Raw genomic sequence first — 22,384 nt, forward strand, 5'->3', positions numbered from 1 at the left:
AGTCTCTGAAGAAAACCTCTCGTTCAAGCACTGGAATTGAACCCTTGCTGTTACCTTGTGGTCACTATCTGCTTGTTTTCATGCTTGCCTGATGGGTCATTCTGGATCATCTCCATGTCTTTCAGCTCAGAGACACGAAGTCCACTGACCAGAAGACAACACTGCTCCACTTCCTTGCAGAAAAGTGTGAGGAGAAGTACCCTGAGCTCCTGAAGTTTACTGATGAACTTGAACATGTGGAGAATGCCAGCAGAGGTGAGAGGTGGCTGCCACATCTAATTATGGTAGATGTTCATGGTTTGTGATTTGCTAAATAAATATAAACCATGTGGCATCTGCATGCGATTGGCAGTGAGAATGTGAAATTGTTTGTAACCGGTCGGATCTTTTGGTTGTGGCAATTCCTTGAAATGACTTTAGTTGTTCACAAAATTGGAATGATATTGCTCTTTGATAGCAGGAGAACCATCTCTGCTCTGCGGTACAAGTCTGATTTCAGTGTGTCCTCTATGGTGTGCAATCCCTTTATGTTATAAATTCACACTGCTGTGCCCAGGCAGGAAACTACTTGTCTAGTATTGATTAAGAACCTGACAGACATGTTCAGTTAAGCCTTTATCTATTTTAGATGCTGGCCACTGCGCTCAGGTAAAGCGACTTTGCTGAGCTGCAGTACAGTGATGTTTCTGTTTATGAAATGTGCTCTTGCTGCAGGGGACAGACACAGCAAGTTGGGTTCTTTGTTCGTGAGAGTGAAAGCATCAGTGCCATAAAGATGCAAATATCTTTTTATTGCCTTTTTGATTTATTTTAATTCAACAGGTATTTATAAGATTTGGCATTTTGCTCTTTGTTTTGCCACCCTGAAGCACGTTGCTTGTGTTGTCACTTGAGACTGCCTTCAACAATTTCACTGTCTTTCTCAGCGAATAAGCCCGTAAGCCTTAAGAGCACTTACGTTCATTTCCAGTGCAATCTTTCTGGTAATGCGCAGATGTGCGTAGATATGTTGTGGGACCAGCACTTTTATAATTCTGCTGTGGGTTAAATTTTAAAACCTTGCAAGAATAACAACAGTCCGTCCCTGAAATACGTCTGAAGAAAGATTTCAAGCATGACATACAGTACTTTGGTTTCATTGACTCGGGCCAGGTGGTGGTGCTCCTGCTGTGTGTTTTAAAGCATGCAGTCTTTCCCCCCTTGCAGCTTTCTTTTCACACCTCCGCCCAGCAGAGTGCAGGTAGCGCCTGCTCCCATCCTTCTTCAGCTTCTCTCTGCCGCACAGCCTTAACACTTTGGCCCCTCATTGAGACAGATCATTTTTAATTTGAGCTCTCTTTAGCCCCCATGTTATTTTTTTGAGGAATTAACTCTGTGTAAGTGCTGATTAACACTGGAACTGGCAAGCCCTAATGGAAAGAAATTGTTAAGTGCAAAAGATAATAGCTGCTTCCTGACAAGTTAAATAATCGTGTTTCATTGCAATCCAAAGCTCCTATGGATACCATTGGGCCACTCCAGATGGGGAGTACTGTGAAGTACATGTTCTTTAAGAATATTGTAATAAAGCACGGCAATTAATAATACAACAACTACTAATAATAATCCAGCTTTTTCAGATTGAATTTTATTTTTCATTAAATAAACTTGGGGACAGCCAAACTCCCTCACTGTAAGAGCTCTATAGTATATGAAAGAGAAGGTCTATGCCTGAAAGCCATCACAAGGGTGAGCAAACAAATCATTATTTATTTGTATTATATTTAAAAATTATTTTGAACATTATTCATGTATGTTCAAGGGCTATCAAATATTTTAATTTTTAATAAACTATACTATTTTAATAAAATGATTTTAAACAGCTCATGATTTAAAGAAGAAAAATACGTTTTGTTTTCTATGCATGGATGCTGCAAGACACCACAATCTAAATACCACTGCTGTTATTATTTTCTGAAAATCTTTTCCTGTGAATGACAGCTGCACAGTGCTGCCTTCAAATATGAATACAGAACTTGCTTGGAATAAGACATTGAAACATTAATTTTCTATGCCAGTGTTACAATACATCTCCAGATCTTGGTAAAGTGCTAAACTCATTTGCGATGTCAACACAGAGTATAGTGTTGCATGCCAGAAATATGGAATTTGTTTGGCTTGTTTTTTTTTCCTTTTTCTGGAGTCAAAATAGCAGTCACTTCTGTGCTATGCTTTAGAATTCACCACCTGAATAAGGAGATGGGGCATGTACAATATCCCACGTAATAACTATCGTAACACAGATCTCAATAGTTATATCTGCTTGAGTCTTCAAGGCTGAAGCAAACCCCTACTGACAGCTGAAGCTTGAAATTGTACAATGAAATAAACAGAATTCCAAAATCATGAAACTAACAAAATAAACTTCACCATCAACAGCCTGTTGTGTGGGGTTAAAAGCACACTGAGGTGACAACGTACAGTAACATTCTGATGTGTTTTTAGATTTTTGAAAGTTAGCATACAGTACAGTATGTGAAGTGGGAGTTAAACAGTATTTACGGTAAATGTGGTTCAAACAAATGATCACAGATTTAATAAAGAAATAATAATTAATAATATGCTTTATTCCACAATGGGAGGATTTGTGTTTTAAGGCCAGGCTCATTCTGCCCCCAGACTTCTGATGAGGGTAGTGTGTTGTTTTTTCCTTAGAGTGCCATAGAGTGCTCATTACAAAATGTGCTCTGCTCCTGAGGTGGTGTCAGTGCTCTATGAAATATATAAACAAGATATACTTTTCTATCTGGAAAGTTTTGAAATAAAAAAAATCAGTACTTTAGTATTTTTTCTAATATTAGAACTATACTTGTGACACTTTGGCATAAATCAGAGGATTGTTCAAATGGTCTAATCATTGGCAGTGATAGTGAATAGATGATGGGTTTACTCATTTACTTCTTTCTTCTCACTTACTACATTACTACACAGACGTTAGGCTCTGATTTGCATCGTGGCAAACGTGAAATGTTGAGTTACACTGTATGCAAACAGAGTCAAAAGGGTTGTCCAAATTGCAATAGCTACCCAATAAAATCTGAGCCTGTGTCAGACAGCCAGAGGGAAACACTTCCCCATACCAATCTATCCCATGTTGATGCCAGGAAGCGTAACTGGACTTTATTCTCCAGCACAATTCACAGGAGGAAGGGCACAATTGCTGCCCAAGAAACAGGGCTCCCTCTTGGAGTCTCCAGTAGGATCCAGTAGGAAAGGTATAAACTAATCTTGGTACCCATTTGGCTGTGGGAGTTGCTGGAAAATTGGACCACCCTTGTTGAACAATTCTGGAGTTTCTGTTGGGGTTTAGTCCCCTATTCTTCTGCTCTGCTCTCCCACCTTTCAAAGCACAAGCCAGTGGGAACCTTAGAACGTACGAACAGTTACAGTAACTTTCTCTTTCCTTGATGAGTTGCCATTTATGGTTGGTGATCCCAGACCCTGAATGAAATAGATACTGAGAAACATTACTACCTCGTTAAAACAATCTTGAGTTAAAACCACTGATGAAAGTAGCAATATTTTGTTTTTTTCTGTATCAGGATTGTGTTCTTGTTATTGATCAGTTAAAAGTGAAAATCTGATTCCCTAGTTACACTGCATGTTCAGGGGAGCTAACACAAAGCATTCAGGAATTAAAGAAACAGTAAGCATGGGGTTAAGTTTAGGTTGTGATACTGTTTGTACTGGGGGTTGGTGGTGAATGCAGAATTCAGTTAAAGTCCTGATTACTCAGGGGTGCTTTACCTTCTCCTGCCCTTATGCACTTTTGTTGTCTGCAAACCCTGTGCTAATTCCCCACATGGTAGCTGTGTACAAAGTGCACTTTTACCATGCTTGAATTATGCTTCTCATTAGTCTGGTGAATATGACTTTAATTTCTGTGCACAGTGAGGCTTCTCACCAGGTGGTAATATGGAAATTTACCAGCATTTAGTGAATGAGACCCTATATGCTCCTCATAAGAGGCTTTCACTTGTATCTCTCAATTCTGCCTTTCTGTTATCCGAGACTACTGAGCTAACTAAAACAAAACAGAGTTTAGCCCAGGTCACTGAACAGATTGTCTACATTATACATCATGGAGAAGGTGCCAAATTCAAACTGAAGATGGTTTTTATTTGTTATTTGGACATCAACTGAAAATGATGGACATGGCAGGAGGTGGGAGTTTGAGTTATTACAAGGTTTTTTAAACAGGTCTTTGCTATCATTAGCTTAAAAAAATTAAAGGGAAGATATCAGAAAAACACAAATTTGTAAGCATACAGTAACACTCACGGGTTCCTTCAGAATTCTGTTGATATCAGTTATATCAGTTATCTTTTCTAAATTTGCAGTATGCAGGAATTACATTTTTATTTTTAGCTTGTAAGAACATACGGTGAATGGGAAGAGGTTTCTCAAGCCATATCACTTGTTCAGTTACAAGCAGCTAATCGACTGTAAAAATGTAGGAAAGGTAAAAGCAGGTATTAGCTTTGCAACTTCACCTACTCACAGTTATATCCCCAGTTCTTTATGAACTACAGAACAGTCTTTTACCACAAATCAATGGAACATCTTTAGATAATAGGAAAATACACTGACTAATGAATTTAAAAGCAGACACATGCAGTCTTGCTACGTTATTTCTCTGAGGTGAGATCAGATCTCAAAGCTTCACAGTTCGTCATTGGTGACCTTGAAATTTTTACCTTTTTACTTTTGTTTTATGTCATCGGCCTGGAAGCCTCCCTGGTTTACAAGACACGTTTGATAAATCCTTTATTGGTTTTCTCCTGTGGCTAGCCCTTAAACTTGCAGCTTTGAGGATTTTTACAGCTTGATTTAAACCCTCCAGTGTTTTATAGGTCGTCTCAGGGGATTATACCAAACAGGGTTAGAGAACTTTAATTAAAACTGTTGCATTTGGTGGAATAAAACTTATTAATGACCAAGAAGCCACCGTTAATCCCTGAGTTTTGTATAAATCTTGGATCATCTTCTGCTTGGGAAGAAGCACATGATATTCCCAAAGATAATATCTTGCATGGTTTTAATGGACAATGGAAAAGTTGTAATGGTTCACTAGGGACCCGTACGTCATGCAGACATAGTCACTGGCAAAAGACTAATGATGCATAAGGGGAGAGGAACACATACAAGGTAGGCTGCGTCTTTCACTTAAGCAATGTGACCCATTTAATTGCTGCAAGACATGGCCTGGTATTGGGTGACACTACTGCTGATCCACCGTCCCAGTGGTATGATTACAGAGGAAGATCTGTAGGTTAATGCATGGGAATTATATTGTTTCAGTCCAGAAGTAAGCATAGATATAGTAGCTACACTGCAGACTGGTATCAATCTCTTCACACAGTGGACATGCATATTGATGATCGGCCCCTAAGAATCCACTTCTGCACATTTTAAGACAAGCTTAAGTCTTGTTCCTGGTGGCCTGGCCTAATTCTTATGTACAATGTACATAAGGTAAACAATTCAACTCAAATTGAAAATATGCAAGTTGCTAATTATGCACATTATTATTCCTAAACCTATATGTACAAGCATTGTATCTGGTACAATATTCATCCTTGTTACTATACTGTAGGTGCCCTGCTATGTTGAATGTCTCTTTGAAACAGGTGTGAAAGTGAGTTTTGTATTTTTTAATTGAGTAAAATTAACAGTTAGATCTTTCCTTTAGTAGGAGAATTGATCAAGAAAAACAAATGCAAATGATGCGGTCTTCTACTAGCAAGTGAACAGATACTCAAACCATCCAAGGAGTTAAGAAACACAAGAACAATTTTGTGCAGAGTCCTTAAGTCAGGAATCAAAAACACATCAACACAGTAGCTAATAAAACCTTCATTCAGCCTCCAGAATTAATAAAAGGGACCGATCTCCGATGCAGGATAGCCCCCTCAGGGAAGCAGAAGTACTCACAGGTGACATGGAGACCTCACAGGTTCAGAGGGCCAATACAGTGAAAGAGTCATGCAAAAACTCTGCAGAGTTCTCCCACTTTCACCTCCATGTGCTCCCTGCGGTCTTGGTGGTTTCTTTATTCTGTTAGTTTATCTCGTTTCTTAACATGAAGAAGACAAAGGAGGAAGGTCACAGCTGAGTGTCAGCCTTTGCAGTGGAGGCTCAGCTCTAGCTTGATAGCACCCAAATAGAGTGCTTTTACAGCATGTTTAACAGCAATGTACTGATGAATAATTTACAGTAAATGGCAGATCTTTCATAAGCATTTGCTTTTCTGTCAGGTAAATTGGTAAAACACCATGTGAATCTGCGACAGTGTTTATCTGGAACATGTTTCGCCCTGACCTTGAACAAATCTAGAATTATCATATCCTCTGATTTTTTTCTTGCCTCTGTACTTTATTTTTTTAATAGGCCTTTTACTGTAAACTCAAAGTGCATTTGTGTCTCTGCATTAAGGACTCTTTTCTTCCATCCTAAGAATTTTTTGACTATGTTTGTATTAAAGGATTGCATTCTGCTCTATTTCAGTCATGCTGTATCGTAAGAATATGCTGTACAATGTTCTTCACTTCATTCATTTTATACACACTTCAGCAATATACTGTACAGAATTTACCAAAAATAGCTAAAAATACACTATTAACTCTCAATAAGATGTCTATAGCTTGCAGTTTTAAAGCCACAACTCACAAATAGAAACTTTTCGCAACCATTACTAGGAGAACTGAGATAATCACGTTAAATAATCACAAGCAGATTTCTGGTTCAGTTCTTAGTATATTTGATTGAAAACAGCAGTCCGACGTGTCTGATTTGCTAAAGGAGATCCTTGCCTTCCTTCTGCCCTTCCGTGTTTGTCAGACAAGACCCAACTTTCTTCCCCTTCTTATCACCTGTGTCTTTAAAAAGGGTATCTGACAGAAGTGAAGGACTTCAGTTTGGTTTTTGCCCATTTTATTGCTGACTGAACCTACCTTAATTACTTCATAATGCATACCTCCCCCTACTATTCCATTTTAACTGCCTCATATAATTCCCATATAATATTAATGATCTGAATGTATAATGTTAATTCCGAAGCTGAAGATGTGAATTCCAAATCAATAATAACCACATTTTTGTGTAATCCACTAGAAATGGTTGTCTGACATGTACATGCAATCATTAAAGTAATTCTGCTAGACATCCTTTTTAACCCTCTTTTAAGCCTGTAAAAGTAATTTTCCACATTTCTATAACATTCAAATACTGAGAAACATATTTTAGAAATAGCAGTAGCTTTATCACTTTAAAAAAAAGCTATACACTAGCATGAGTCATTATAAAAAAATACAGTATATAGTTAATATATAAGTATCTGTTCTCTTCAGTTGAGGGTTTGTACAGTTTGATATAACACCCCAATAGCAATTTTTTTAGGATTCTTAAAAAGAAAAGTTTCTTATTCAAGTGAAAGCCCAGTCAGCGAAGGACAATGTGGATACAGAAGGCATCAGGGCAGTGAGAATCCCAGTTCTCAGTAGTTCTTATTCCACAGTACCAATGATCTGGTTATGGGCTTTTGAAACTGTGTAAAGAAAAATTGATTAGTTTGCTCCCATGCTGACTAGTTAGCCTGCAATCCCCCCCCCCAAACACGATTTCATCTTTTATTGGCTTAGAACAGTCTTCTCCCCCAGGGTCTAAAGGGGGGGGTTGATGTTTTCCTCTTCCAGCCTCCTTGTGATCCATCACCCAACTCCTGCCACACTGTAGCCATGTGTTGAGAGCAGAGTGTAAAGACAGTTTACAGGACATTCATGGAGAGAAGGGGAATAGGTCCCAAAGACCAGGTCATTGTGCCTCCCCTTGTGGTGACCCTGACAGCTGTGCAGCCAGGTTCAAAGCAGAGACCTGTTCAGCTATTTTTAACAAACTCCTCATGAATATGTCTTCTGTTGTCTGTTTGTGCCTATAGTCTTGCTCATAGAAGAAGAATTAGCATCACATCACTGTGTGATTACTGATGCTGTGAACCAGGCTGAAATCAAGTACTCTGGTTTTGTTTTACTGGTATTATCTCTGTTTGTAAAGAAAGAACAATTTACTATATTTGGGCATCAAACTGTTGATATTATAAAATGATCATTATAACTCATTACACCCCCACATGAGGAAGAGGTGGATTAAAAAAAGCAGTTTACTCATATTTTGTATGCCATCGTTTTCTGCCCATAACTCTCAATCCTTTCTTCACTTAGCAGTAGCAATACCAGGGCATAAATCTCTTTTTGTATTTCTGTAAGTAAACAGACAAAGGCCTGGGGCCCACTTCACTCCTGCAAGAGCACCCAGGACTGTGAAGAAAATGTTCCAGGAAGCAGTTCACAGGCCAGTGTTTTCCTGCCATAAAGTTGTCATAAAATAGTTTCAACTTGGAGTCTAGTTCTGAACTGCACCAACAACAAACACCTACCATGTGTGCCATTGCAAATACTACACTTTATTTTATATCGGATCCATAAAAACAGTCTCAAAGCTTTGCAACACATAAAAAGCACACATCACAAGAAAAAATTAAACCCAGAAAATGAGACATTGTCCTCATTGGAAAAGTGTTTTTTTCGGGTAACATTTACTATAAAAGCACTCAATGTGTTTGAGTCTCTGATTCTGGCCCTATCACCCCTGAAGGGGGACGTGAAAGGTGGGGACACATCATAAACCAGCCTTTCTTTTTTCTTCCTGTTAACTCTGGATTTGCAATGAACAAGTAAATTTGTTGCTGCTTCCAAGACATCACAGATTACAGAATAAAACCTGCGATACCCTTGTGAAACGCTATTATTTTACTCGCGACTTTTCTTGCAACAAAGTGATTCCTTGCGTATCTCGAGCCCAAGGAATGCAAATATAGTAGAACTGTGGGCGAAGAGAAATTGCAGCAGACACAAATCCATGCTTTAGTGGTATGTGATGCATGAGAGCGAAGTCTTAGGGAATATGATTTAAGGGCCAAGTGAGCACACAATTCAAATTACAATAAAACAACTGGGTATGTCCATGGCTCTCTAACTCTGCTACATTTCATCCTTTCCCTTTCGCAGAGGATATTAAAATAATATATGTACTCTACAGAGCCACACAAATACGAATATAAATTGCACAGCACATTTGAGTGTAGAAAATAAAAAGGGAACATGTACTGTATGGACCTATTGATATATACCTTCTTAAAATGTAATTGTTTTGCAAAAATATATCTGCTTACAATCTGGCTACTCTGTATATTTATGTATACCATCTCCAGGTGCTGTGCAGGAGTCTGTAATTTAATTGGACAGGAATACGAAGGCATGAACAGAAGGAGTCGGTTCCTTGGTAGCATGTGGATTTGTAAGCTGTTGAAAACCGAGAGTTCTCCACGGAAGAAGAAAGCCCTTTGCTAGTTACAAAGTACCTTTGCTAGTTATCCAGCCTAATGTTAGATGAAGTGGTTTCTTTTTTTGTTGTTGTTTTCTGGTGTAGAGTGAGTCAAGACCACTCAAAGGCTGTGCTTTATTCTGAATGTGTAATAGAGACAGGTTCTTTAAGTCAGGAAGGGCACCTTTCCATTTTTATATGTGCCCAGTGTAATTAAGTAAAGCCACAAAGGTGCTTTATTTGTGTTTCATCAATTAAAAAGACAAACATTAACAATGAAAAACCCTAATAAATGATAATAATTAAATAAGCTGAGTGCATATCTCACCGGCCCGTGGTGACTTTAAAAATATTTTATTACATGCTGAATAATCGGGATGCCGCCTTAAAAAAATATTTTTATGTCATCATAAAATCTTAATTAAAATATAAAGGTGGATCTGTCAACTGTCCCAACACCAGGGGCCAGTTTTGCAAAAGTTTTTTTTTCTGTTTATCCCCACTCAATTTCACCAGTATACACAAGCTCAATGAATTTAATCTTTCACATATAAATTCTCATGGGCAAGGTGAATCCATTGGACTTCAGGACCAACAACGAAACATGAAGCAGAACACAACAAAAGAAAACTACTAAAAGAGGTGCTTTTAGAATTGAGAATAGGAGTCATTTCTCAACACAAGTGCTGTGGGAGTCTGGAACAAGCTACTGTACGTACACATGTTGTCAAAGCTGATACCCTGGTTTCTTTTAACAAAAGGCAGGGAGAGATCCTTGATAAATTGTTTGCTAACCACTATATGAGCTAAAAGGGCCAAATGGACTTCTTACATCCATAATTGTTTTTTGTGATTTCAAAAGTGACTCTGCGCTTCATTTTAGTACTTGGTACAGTATGTGAAGGACGTGGCAGGGTACAGGGTACAGGGTAGAGTTGTTCCGTTTTCCTTCAGACCACGCATTGTCTTTGTTTAAAAGCCACTTGGACAGTGTTCTTCCTCCTTTCTCATCATGTTTTACTATAGAATGTGTTCAGGTTGAATCAATTTACTAGATTCCTCGGTCTAGTTATCTTATAGTTTATTTGTTCAATAAGGCATAGGTTATCCTTACGTCTAGAGTGGCTGTGGTATCACTATGATGGTGAGGAGATTCATGCCTAAGGGTCAAAGACAAGTAACATGCTTTGGTGTCCAAAGCGCCATCCGAAGGTTACATTTCTGTCTTTTTTTTGTTTTCTCGGTGCCTGGCACAGCCAACTGTGTCCATTTGATTGAAGGGTAGGGAGTGGATGTGTTTGCCCTCACCCTGAACTCTCCTGGTGTCCTGCGGAGAGCACCACATGCCATCTCACTCTACACCATCTTCCAAGGGAATTCGGGTGCATTTGTGTGCCCTTCTTTTACTCCACAGCTGCTTAATGTGCTGAAGTGATAATTAAAGATTGATAATTTCCCCTGGGGAAAGGTGATACAGAGAAAGATCAGGAGTTCATCCTAACATCTTAATGTCTTGTTAAATGGAACAAACTGGAAATATATCACGTTAGTTAAGCTAAAATGAGGTCAGACTCAGCTTTGCAGTGAGTGCCCTCTGTTCTCTGGCATATGGAGAAAGTCTTAACCAGGATCTGATGGATAATTGGGTCTTGACGGCACGTAATACCTCTCATTGGAAAAAAATAATGCTCAGGAATCCTTCATTCTTTTGTAGTGGATCTTTTTCTCATACTTCATTTCAGATAGGCTCTGTCAAAATAGATTTGTCCCTGTAAAACTTCAGAATACAGAAGCAGGGACTAATTCTGTGATAAATTCTGTGCACATTTACATGGAAGTTAATTTCCAATCAACTGTTTGTGGTTGACATTGCATAAGGAAAGGTCATCATACTATAATATCTGATGTCATTATGCAGCTGTTCGAAAACGTTTCTTGGATATGTCTTCCTGTTGCCCAATTCCTTTGAACGTGGGCAGAACATCCATGCGAAGGGTGTTGTGGCCAATTTGCTCTTGTTAAAGATCCCTAAATAAAAGATAAATGGAAATAGCTTTATAATGAAAGTAAATGCCCGCATGGTGATTCCACTCAATCAGGACTGCAGTGCCTATTTATCTTGACAGTGGGGGAAAAGAAAGTGTGACACAAATGTTCTCATAAATCTATTTAGTGTGAGGCGTAGCCAAGGGCAAAGTCATGTGGAGTCTGGGAAAAGAGGAAGAAAAAAGTTTAACTCTGGGGTTATTAATGCAGTCGTGAATATATCTGTTATCCGTTATCATTTTGAGACACTGCGGTGCACTACAGAACTGGCACAAAATGGCAATTTCCCATTCAAAGTCTTTGGCTCATAGCTGTTGGCCCTACAACAGAGACATAACAGCAGCATACTTCACTGTATGGAGTTAAAACACAAGTTGTTGTTTTTTTTCATTCAATCTAATTTACAGTTGTAATGAAACTTCAATGAAGTCATTCTGCAGACCGGTTTGTTCTGGGAATTGAGAGAGAAAAGGGGGGAGTGACAGAGAAGGAGACGATATTTGAGTATCTCTTCCTACAGATGTCTCTGTCTGTAGAGGAGACAGATGGGCAGGGGCTGAGTACTGCGTTGCGGATTTCTGTATTTGGCCAGTATAGCTCCGGGCTGGTCCCGTGCGGCTTAGTCTAGCCCTCTTTTGAAGCAGATTTATTGAGATTTTTAGAAAAGATTATAGATCATTTACAGTAGTAAAATGAGAAATGCATCTACGGTACAATGTCACATGGTTTTATGTGAAGAGTAAACACGTTTAGATAATGTATGATACTTAAACCTGTTAAAAGATAATATAATTCCTTTGTAGGCTGCTGAGGCTCTTGTTAGTATTTTTACGGTAAGTTGTGGAGTCAAACATGTCTTGATGATGGTTTTGACAGTGATTATGTCTTTTTTTGGAGCTGCAGGTGTTCCAGGTGTCACACCTGAAAAACGCTCTCTCCACTCCACTCCACAATCTGTGGAGATGTGCCCTAAATTCTTTTGAATTTCCCTTTTAACAAAATCTGGGACTCTTAAGGTTTAAGAGGCCAGAAAATCCAATCTATAAAGGACTTTGTACCAAGGAAACATTTTGAAAAAAGTGAAATAATTTTCAGAAGGATACTGATGAACATACATCTCTGAGTCTGAAAAGATCAAAAGTAGAGACAAATTCTTGTTCTATATAAATATGAACCAATCCATACTGTTAAAATCTGACAGACTGTTTCTTATCTCAGTGCTTTTACACTTGCTGTAGTCTGTTTCAGAAAACGGTGACAGGTTTGGCAATAGATGTATTCAGGACATAAATAAAGATCCTGAAATATGTAATCAAGATGTTTTTGACAGTGTTCTTACTTTTTCTTCTTCAGCTAAGATTAAGGACAAAAAGCCTTCAGACCTTAGCTGAGACTACAGTCATACAGTATACTGTCAATGAATTGCAAATGGTTATATTTACCAGTCTTTAGTGTAGTACAGCCCCTTACTTAAGACACGTGCTGGTGAGGGTAACAACCATATACTGTACAGTACTGTACATGCAACTGACTGAAGATAGACAGTGTATAGACAGTAGTGTAGCCACCAGGCAGTTGTATGTACACAGTTATGCAGGTTTCGGGGTGCTGACAGGGAGGAGGGGTCTGGTTGCAGAAATGATTGTCCAAGATGGAGGGAGCTTTGGCATCTGGCTCCGGCCAGAAGGTACCTCTCACTTTGTGTTTCACTCCCCCCCCCCAGAGGCATTCTAAAAGGGACACCCCTGTGCAGCACAATTCTTTTTAGGGTCTCATTCATCGTTCAGGCTCTCGTTGGCAGTGATCGTTTCTGTATTTTCTCCTGTTCACACTGTGTCAGGGCCACAGGGTCATCTCCAGCCCTTGCTTGGCTAAACAGTCTGAAGCTCTGCTTGACACAATGAGCTCCATCACCATATACAGTATAACATTATATACACTCTAGATCTCAAATGTATTTAAACCGTTTTCAGTTTTGACTTTGTGCTATTGAAAGGTTTCCGTGGGCAGAAATGCAAACATCTTTTATAAATTTAAGACCCTGAACGCATCCTTGATAAAAGAAAAAAGCACTTTGAGGTATTCCAGCTGAGGGTAGTTTGTAAGGAAAATCAGTCTCTTTTTTAGGGTACTGTATATTTTCTTTGAACTCTCTCTAAAGGTAACTGTCTTAGAAACAGCCAGAGCAGTGTCATCTGAATGTGATTTTCAGTGACCTGTTAATTTATCTTGTTTCTGTACTCCATTAGCATGGCGCATGGGCAAATCGCTACTCCATGTGGTGTGTCCTGTTTTCAATCTTTCCAAAATTGTTTATAGTAAGAGAAGAGACCACAGTATGATTTGTGGTACAGCAGATATTATCCGCACTTTTGATAGTAGGAAGTAGAAACAGAGGTTCCAGTGTTCAATTTATTCACTTTGCTTCTATACTGTGTATTAACTAGCTCTGCTGTGCATGCTGTTTTTACTTTTACACCTTTCACACATCTATGGAATTCCTCCATTTTTTTTTCTCATTCAAATCATTGGGCCTAAAAGACATCTCTTAGATCAGTGTCTTTTTTTCACTTTTCATAAATATGAAAGTGACGTTTTCTTGGCTTTCCCCTCAAATACAATTCTGCGTAGGCTGTTGTGATATGGTAGTTACTGTACTGTTACTGTACAGCAAATGTATGCATTGTTTTCCAGACACGGTAATGTTTCAGGGCTTTGTCTTTTTGCCTCTTTCATGCTAGTATACAAGCACTGGAGGGAGAAGTCATCGTGGTACTGTGTTTACTTCCAGTAATTAACAACAATGTGTCCTGTTCCCAGAGGGTTCAAAGAATCCAGCGCCCAGGATGAATTAATACATTCTGTGTTTTTTCTGTAGCAAAAATGTAACATTCCAAGACCGCAGGAGCCTGAAGCTGAAATAGTGTTAACGGTAGACCTGTAGCTGAAGTGTGCGCTCGTGATATTGAGACCAGAGACCAGAGACTGGACTGTCAAAGTGCAGTTTTGGTTCAGTGGCACTTGAAGGGTTAAATGCTTGATTGTGTTTTACAAAGAACATGAATATGCCAGAATGTGAACCATGTGTTCTTAAGTGAGGATTTGTCAGTGGGTTATAATGAAATAACACTTCCATCAAGATAAATACCTCATGGATTTCAGTTTCTGAATTGAAGCTGGATTGGTTTGCTCAAAAGAATATATATATATATGAAAATATAATAATAAAAAAGCACTCCTTCTTCACTCTAATCTTGAAGGGTGTACCCCAAGGGTTTGAAAGCGATGATGTGAAGATGCAATTATTTTACTAAAAGGAAACGAAAGCAACTAGTGATGTGTGTGTCTGAGTGGAGCTGCATATGGGAATGTTGCTTCCTTGTGTGTGAAGCAGTACTGTTCAGTTTTATATTGTTTGCTAATTTGGATAACATTTTGATAATGTAATTATTATTTGAACTTGGCCTTTGCCTATATACTGTACCCCCAAAGTGAAGATTCTAGGACAGAGCACATTAGATTATGCAATGAATGCGCAATACTGCCACCTGGTGGCCGGCATGAGATAGTTTTCGCCCCACGTTGTTCCCCATTGAGAGCCCTTCTGGACCAGGGGTCCCTAGCCCTGGTCCTGTTGTTTTTATTCCAGTTGAGCTCTGAATCACCAGTGCTAATCAGTGACTTTAATTGATCTGCTTGCCTGCTTGGAGTGCTTGATTACTTGTTTCTGCACTCAGTCCTGAGTTTCAAAAAGACGTGGGTTTTAGCTTATTGGTTCCAACCTCTTCAACATACAGAAGCTCAGGCAGCCTCTCCTGAGTTTGTTTACCCCTGTTTCATTCTAAATAGCTTTCCTGGCTCAGGGGGCTGCATTGAAAACACTGATTTTTGAGACTGACAGAGAGGCATTGAGATGTTTTGGAGCAGTGATTATGTAATGACCCAGTACATCCTGAACTTCAGTTTAATACAGTTTATGTTTGATTTGTGTTTTATACTGGATTTCTCTCTTAAGTGTAATTATTGTCCATAAGTCTAGGCCAGCTGTTTGTCACCGATGCCTGTTCTAAATGTAAAATGTACTCGTCCATCATAGCTTATTGTTGGAAATTTGATTGAATTGGAAATACAGTACAAGGTGCTTATGGAGGTCAACTGTAAAGCAAGATTTATGCTGTATTTTCTTGCAGGGTGTGTTTTGTCTTTTAGAGATATTTATATAAATGTAACATTTTATCAATTTAAATGTAGTAAAATGCTTTTCTAATTATGTTAAAGTACAATGAGTAGATACTTCATCCATAAACATGGCAGAGAGATTCAACTCATTCTTCTCAATACCCACAACTAAAGCTCGCCAGTTAAAGTAGATATATTTATGTTTCATATTCAGTTCTTTCTGGGGATGTCTTGGTAATGTGCAGATTGACTAAGAGCTTCTAGATGCTTATATATATTACAGCCTTTTGCAGTTTTGAAATGAACTAATGCAACCCAGGGGACAAATTGCTCACTTATGCCCCTGCTTTCCTTATCAGTCATTCACTCAATCAGAGACTTAATATCTTTCAAGTGTCTCTTTGCTGGTGGGTTCCTGCATCTTCTTGGAAATACATCTGAAATAATTATCAAAGAAAACTTTGAACAAAAGCTTAAAAGCCAGGATCCTTAAAAACAGAAAAAGAAGACTAGATGTCGTAATGAATCAGTGTACCGATGGTAAGAACAATGGTGTTACCTTAGCAACAAACAAGCACAAGCGCCCTTGCCAGGATTGTGGATCCTGGACCCATGGCTCATAATAAAAGATAAAAACGAAAATGACAAAAAACCTCCCTCATTATTCTGTACCTCAGATAGGCAGCTGCCTTCACTCTTCACAATCAGATAATTAAAGGGTTTGACAAATGGCAATTTCATCTCTCTGACTCTCTCTCTGCCCTGCAAGAAAAGCTTTCAGATTAAGCTGGCTTCTGGCCATTCTTGCAAAGGTGAAAATTCAGCCGGGTTTGGAGGGGATAGGTCTCATTTGTAACTTTGCAGGCTCCACAGTTGTAGTTCCTCGATCGCTGGCACTAGTTATCATGCATGAGAATGTAAACTGGCATAAGTCCAGCTGGAGCCAGGCTTCTCATTCTAGATAATTTTGGCCAAGACAGAGAGAATTAAGTAATGATATGCATGTTCCTCCATGCGGGGGTGCAGTGTGCCTTCTCTGATGTCATCCTTTGAGCGAGTAGATCTGCCATGGGCTCAGAATAGCATGAGAGACAGGTGATCAGCAGGTGTGGTGCCAGTAAGCAGCTCACAGCTGTTTAGTATCCAGTAAAGAATAAATAGCAACAAGCAGCCTGGTTTCTCATAGGTCTTACATCTACCTGCCTTCTTTTTGTTGTTTTAGATTTATTTTATAAAGCTATTTGTGGATTTTCATTTTGTTTCTGGGTGCTCTGGATTTTGGAAAAAAAAAACTTAAGATGAGTCATCCTCCCATTCAGTTTTGTAGTTTTGATTTCTCAAAAAAAGTGTCATTCTCTTCCCAAATGATGAAATGGCAGGCTCTGGGAACTTAACCCTGTTTATCCCTGTGTAGTCTAGGTCATAGAAACATGTTGACCTGTTTATTTCCTTGATTAATGGGCTGTGTGCTACAGTATGTACTGTATGCTATCTTACTGGAGGGTGCTTATTCATATTAATGCAAATGTGGGCACACTATTGTTCTTACTTGAAATCATTGATCACTGGTGATGGACATCTCTGCATTGTCTTTAGAATATGGACCTTATTTCTGTTAGTACATACTGTTGTGCATTTAAAGGCTGGGAGTTTGTAACACACGTTGCGTGAAAAAAAAACATTCTGTGTCCATTCCTTAAGAGTTAAAGTCACTGAATCTGTCTCATAATCTCCATTTTCCCTGTACTGTTTTAAATTTGGCCTGTATTGCACACATAATATTGGTTTTTGCCTGTATTGTACAGATAATATTGTTTTTTTTCTTACTTGTGAATTAGATAAACTGAATACACCTTAATCATCCCCAGGTATCTGTGTGGTTATGACAGCACCATGGCATACTGCTGGCTTCACATTTTGAATCCACATCACTACATGATCTATGTCGACATTTTGGGCAGGGTTGCGTAGGCAAAATTTAAGCTCACATTGAAAAATGTCAGAGCTGCTTTGAAGGCATTTATGAAGCAGATATCCTTGGGACTGGTTAACATTTCTTTTCTGCCAAAGGTAATATTGATAATTCCACAACACAGTACCATATTTTTATATACACAGTCAGTAGTTTAACTCAGAATCTTGCACCTGCATTTACTGTACTTTGAATCAAATTGGGCCATTACGTCTTCCCGTAGTAAAATCCCCTGAAATGTTCACCATATTTTAGTTAGAGGAGATACAGAAATTGACTGGCGTCAGTTGGAAGACATGATAAATGAGTAGCATGTTGCTCACCTACAAAACAGCATTTTTCTGTCACTCAGCACAAAACGTCTGTCATTATGTTGGATCAGACATTAGTAATGCCAACAGATTCATCTTCATTCTCCCAGGAGCAAATGACAGAGCGCTTTCCGGGGAAAGGCAGTGGGACGAGAGCTGGACCCCGAGGCCTCTGAGAGATATTTGTAGGTTGATTCACACAAAGTTGAAACTGATTCTTTGAAACAAGATGTCCTGCTGGGAGCGCAGGGCTGCTCTGTGAGAGCGGACAGTCTGTCAGGAGGAATGTTCGGAGCGGGAAGCTGGCCTGTCTGCCTTTCTGATCCGTGCCTGAGTGATGTATTTGCCTTGTGGTGGACAGCGGTGTCGGGAGGCAGGGCCCCTCTCCTTTCCTGCCTTGCTGTTGGGTGCTGTGGTAAGGAGGCAGACAGACATGCAGGGAATGGCCGTGTCCTGGTTAGTGTTGCATCCAGGAGCCTGACAGCAGATTTCTATAGAACTTGACAATTCATCTTGAAATGAGAATAATGCTGCTTGCCAGACGCGAAATCCGTGCTGTCACAGTTGACCACTCACAATGTTGTGATCGTTAGAGGGGCTGGGGAGGATATGGAGCCTGTTTTTTCCTTCATTTTTTTTCCATGTGTTCGCGTTTCTTCGTCCAACGCCGAGGGTTTTCCAGGGAAGGGACCGCGAGTGGACTGTTGAGGGCACAGGGCAGGGCCACACCCTGGACTGAACACCTGAGGTTGACTTTATTTTTTTTACGTAATGTGAAAAACAAATCAGTATAAGCCATATACATTACGAACAGTGGGTGGGAAAAATGACAAGACCTCTCAGGTTTCCCCGGTAGCTTGTTGATGTGATAGTCTTGGTGTTAGTGGTTCGAGCAGTCGCAGTGAGTCACTACTGAAAGAAATCTACTTCTGGGCAGCCTGACTGAGCCATTTGGTTTGCATTCTAAATCTTTCCTAGCTGCTCTCCTGATAACATTCTCTCTGTTCTGTCCTGTCAGACAAGAGAAAAGAAGAGAGATGTATTTAATGAATTTGCTTATGGCCAGTGAGATTACTTCACCAGCACCTTTTTAGAAATGGTCTGAGTATGCCATCGTTGCAGTTTTGTTTCTTATTTAAGAAAACAATATCTTTTATCCAATTACAAATTTCTAAATAGAGCATTAAGGGTTGTAGCACTTTGTATCTGTTCTTCATAAGAAAATATCCAAGTTAGTATAATGCACCCTGCTCTGAAACTGCCAAAATAGTGTTGTTTTCACATAAGAAGGTGTAACTGCAACCCCTCCTTGCTCTGTTTTCCTCTCATGTCACCCATCTGCAGTGAAAAATCTTCGAGTGCAAGCATTTACTTGATATGCCAGATCTTGAGGAGATGCTGTCAGAGAGAAAAGATAAAGCAAAAAAATACAATAAAATAAAAAATAAAATAAATCCTAGCAGGAACTGCTTGATAAACTGTTCCATCTTCTTTATTTATTTGTAAACCTCCCCAACAATAAACACATATTGTGGGAAACCAGTGCTGCAGTTAAAATCAGTGTGTGCTGAATAGAGTACATGGTTCCACACTGCAGAGCCACCTTGTTTGTCAGGTAGTGTGGGCTTATGCCAGTTTCAAAAAGTCAGGCAAACATTACAAATAAAAAACAGTGCTTTAAGTTTTAGATAAAAAGACAAATCTGCAAACTGTAGTGTGCTTATTGAGTTAATCAAACCACTCAAAAGAAAATGCATTCATCTCTCTGTGCCTTTGTGTCTTCACTATCACCCACATTGTTCAGAGTGTACTGCATATGAATTTAAAAGATTAGATATATTTATATAAAAAGCAAGATATGCATTCTTCTCATCATTTTTGAAGGCAAGATGACCTTCATAGGAGAAATATGAGATATAGTCAAAACTTTCATGCTTACCATGCACTTACTTCTGAACTTAACTCAAATTGGTTTGTTAAAGTTTTCATGTGAGTTAAATGTGAGTAAATAAGCCTGTTTACTAACCTGGTTATGGGATGTTAGTTATAACGAAAAACGTATTTTTGCATCATACAGTAATTAACAAATTCGTTTATCTTTTTCTTTCATGCAATTAACGATTTTGTGTCAGGGCAGAGCATCAGCTCTATAATGTATATAAAAGGTAGCCGTAGAGCAGTTTAGTGCAGATAGCTGGGTGTGGAAGTCAAGTAGTGTGTATGTCATGAATGTTGGTCTAATTGTATACAGCTGTGTGTGTCAGAAGCATTATTGTCTTCCTACAGGCGGTGAACTGTTTTCTGGTAGGCATATGCTTGTATAATTTTTCTCTGGGCTGCTTGTATCCTTAAAGTTGCCTGTACGGGGGCACTGTTCGCTGATTCAGAAATCTCTGTGGCTTACAATAATTCAAAATAAAGTATGCGAATAGATGAATTAGTAAAGTCTTTCATTGCAAGAACAAATGCACAAGACTTTAGCATAATTACTGGAGGAGCTAATATTTTATGTATACAGCTAAAAGTGTTCAAATATGATTGCGCTTGACAAAGTTTGCAGCCTGTGCTGAACGCTCAGCACTTCTGTAGCTCACAGGCACGGCCTCTTTCTTGGTGCGTTCTGCATGCAAAATTAAGCAGCAGCTTCATTTCCATAGAAATATTCACTGATTTCTTTCAACCATCATTACCATAGACTGTCTTCTAACTGCTTACCTAAACAGTATGCACCCAATCAGACTTTTTGTGTGGTTTTGGTTAGATCATGACTGCATAATTGCTGGCTGCAACATGCATTAAACAGCTTGTCTTGAGGAGGCATTGCTTTACAGAGCTGTACAGATGACATCATTGTGCACACAGGGGGTTCCAGACAGAACAGCGCTGTTTGTTCAGTTTTCCGGGTATGTGTGATATTGGAGTCGATTCTTGAGAAACGGGAACTGTAAGTCGTCTGACGGATACAGCAGAGGGATCCTCGGGCTGCCTGTTGGTCTAGATAGCACACCTTCTTCCATAATTCTTCTTCCACAACTCATGCTGCTATGCGAGAGATGCCCTATGTTTGTTTTCTTTTTAAATTAGTTTTGGCATAACCAAGCCAACTGAGAAAACCCTGGACATGTACCATATACATTGTATGACGAATCTAGGCAGGGTGTGTGTTTCTTCAGGTACAGTATACTGTGCATGTGCTCTGAAAAGTATAGTATGTCGTTTTCATTAAACCACACAATGTGGAGGAAGGAAGCAGAGCCGGCTGAGCTTCTAGGTTTGTTTCACTCTCGTCTAACAAACTGATGTGTCCAAAGCATGAATGCATTTGGGTGATTTTTTCACCTTAATCAATGCTTGTATCTGGCATCAGCAGTGCTGAAAATATTAAAACCTCTTTTTGCAAAGTGAACAGTCAGTAATCATGAAATATTGTGCTAATGACTTTTTAAATGCAGTTCCTTTGAACAAATTAAATGCAGTGGAATTAAGTTTGAGAGCACTATGCAGAATAGTGTGGTTCTAGTTAGGTAGTTAAACTCAAACTTTATGTTGATGGCTTGACCTTTTTAATGCATTTTCAGTTTTACTTGCAAATTCACATTTCCATGAGAACGTCAGGATAGGTGTCTGGGCTGGTAATTTGCAGATTGCCTTTTATTCAGGCATCTTGAGAGGAGGGCGATGGGAAGCTGAATACATACCATACACTGGATCTGACTGGGTTTTTCTTTCAGCTGAGAAAGAGGGTGAATTATAGCCTGTCTGCGCTGGAGTGCTTTGTATTAGTTGGCAACAAAAGCATTTATAGGTCCAATTCAACGTTATTTCACCAATTGCTTTCTAAACTCTAGAGACATTGCTTTTTTACTGTAGTTGGTTTCAGCAATGAGATAGCTCATTTGAGATGGCAACAGATTGTTTTACAGGAAAACTCGAGAGCGTGTGATCCATACTAATTAGAACGAAAGGCTCAAAACACATTTTGATAGGTCAGTACCTGTTTGCATTTTCTGAAAGCTGTGGCACACCCTGGGGGTGGGACACTGAATCATTTTTGGAGGTAAGATGACCTTTGTAGGAGATCTTTAGCAAGGCTGAACTAGGTGAAATACTAACATAAACACAGCCATAATGTACAAACCCAGAGCTCTTTATTTACAGTGCTGGGAAGAACATCACATCCACAAAACAAAAAGCCTAACTTCTTCTGAGCTCTAACCTGACTTCTTTCAAAGGCCCTCCTAGGCAACAGCCGGGCAGCTAAGCTGCTTATCTAGGCAAAAACATTGAACTATTTCTGAGAACCTTCAAAAACACATGTTCTCCTGCTTGTCTGTCAGTTGTTTCCCTGCTCCCATCTTCCAGAGGTTGATGGCCAACTCAAGCAATTGTCACCCAAGTAATTGTCTTCCTCCAGCTGGAAGGTCCAGGATGGAAGGTCATTCCCCACAGTTTTCTG

The 22,384-nt window shown here is 39.2% G+C and overlaps 1 protein-coding gene across 9 annotated transcripts in view; it reads left to right on the forward strand.

The window, feature by feature from the left end:
* The window catches only part of diaph2 (diaphanous-related formin 2), a 491,250-nt gene that overhangs the window by 334,604 nt on the left and 134,262 nt on the right, over positions 1-22,384 (forward strand). For all 9 annotated transcript variants that reach the window (XM_015351699.2, XM_015351694.2, XM_069193808.1 and 6 more), the window contains one exon: positions 126-255. In XM_015351699.2, the coding sequence (XP_015207185.1) occupies positions 126-255 (130 nt within the window). The remainder of the gene's footprint in view (positions 1-125; positions 256-22,384) is intronic.

The sequence above is a fragment of the Lepisosteus oculatus genome, chromosome 8, assembly GCF_040954835.1.
Source record: "Lepisosteus oculatus isolate fLepOcu1 chromosome 8, fLepOcu1.hap2, whole genome shotgun sequence".
In the NCBI taxonomy this organism is placed as follows: domain Eukaryota; kingdom Metazoa; phylum Chordata; class Actinopteri; order Semionotiformes; family Lepisosteidae; genus Lepisosteus; species Lepisosteus oculatus.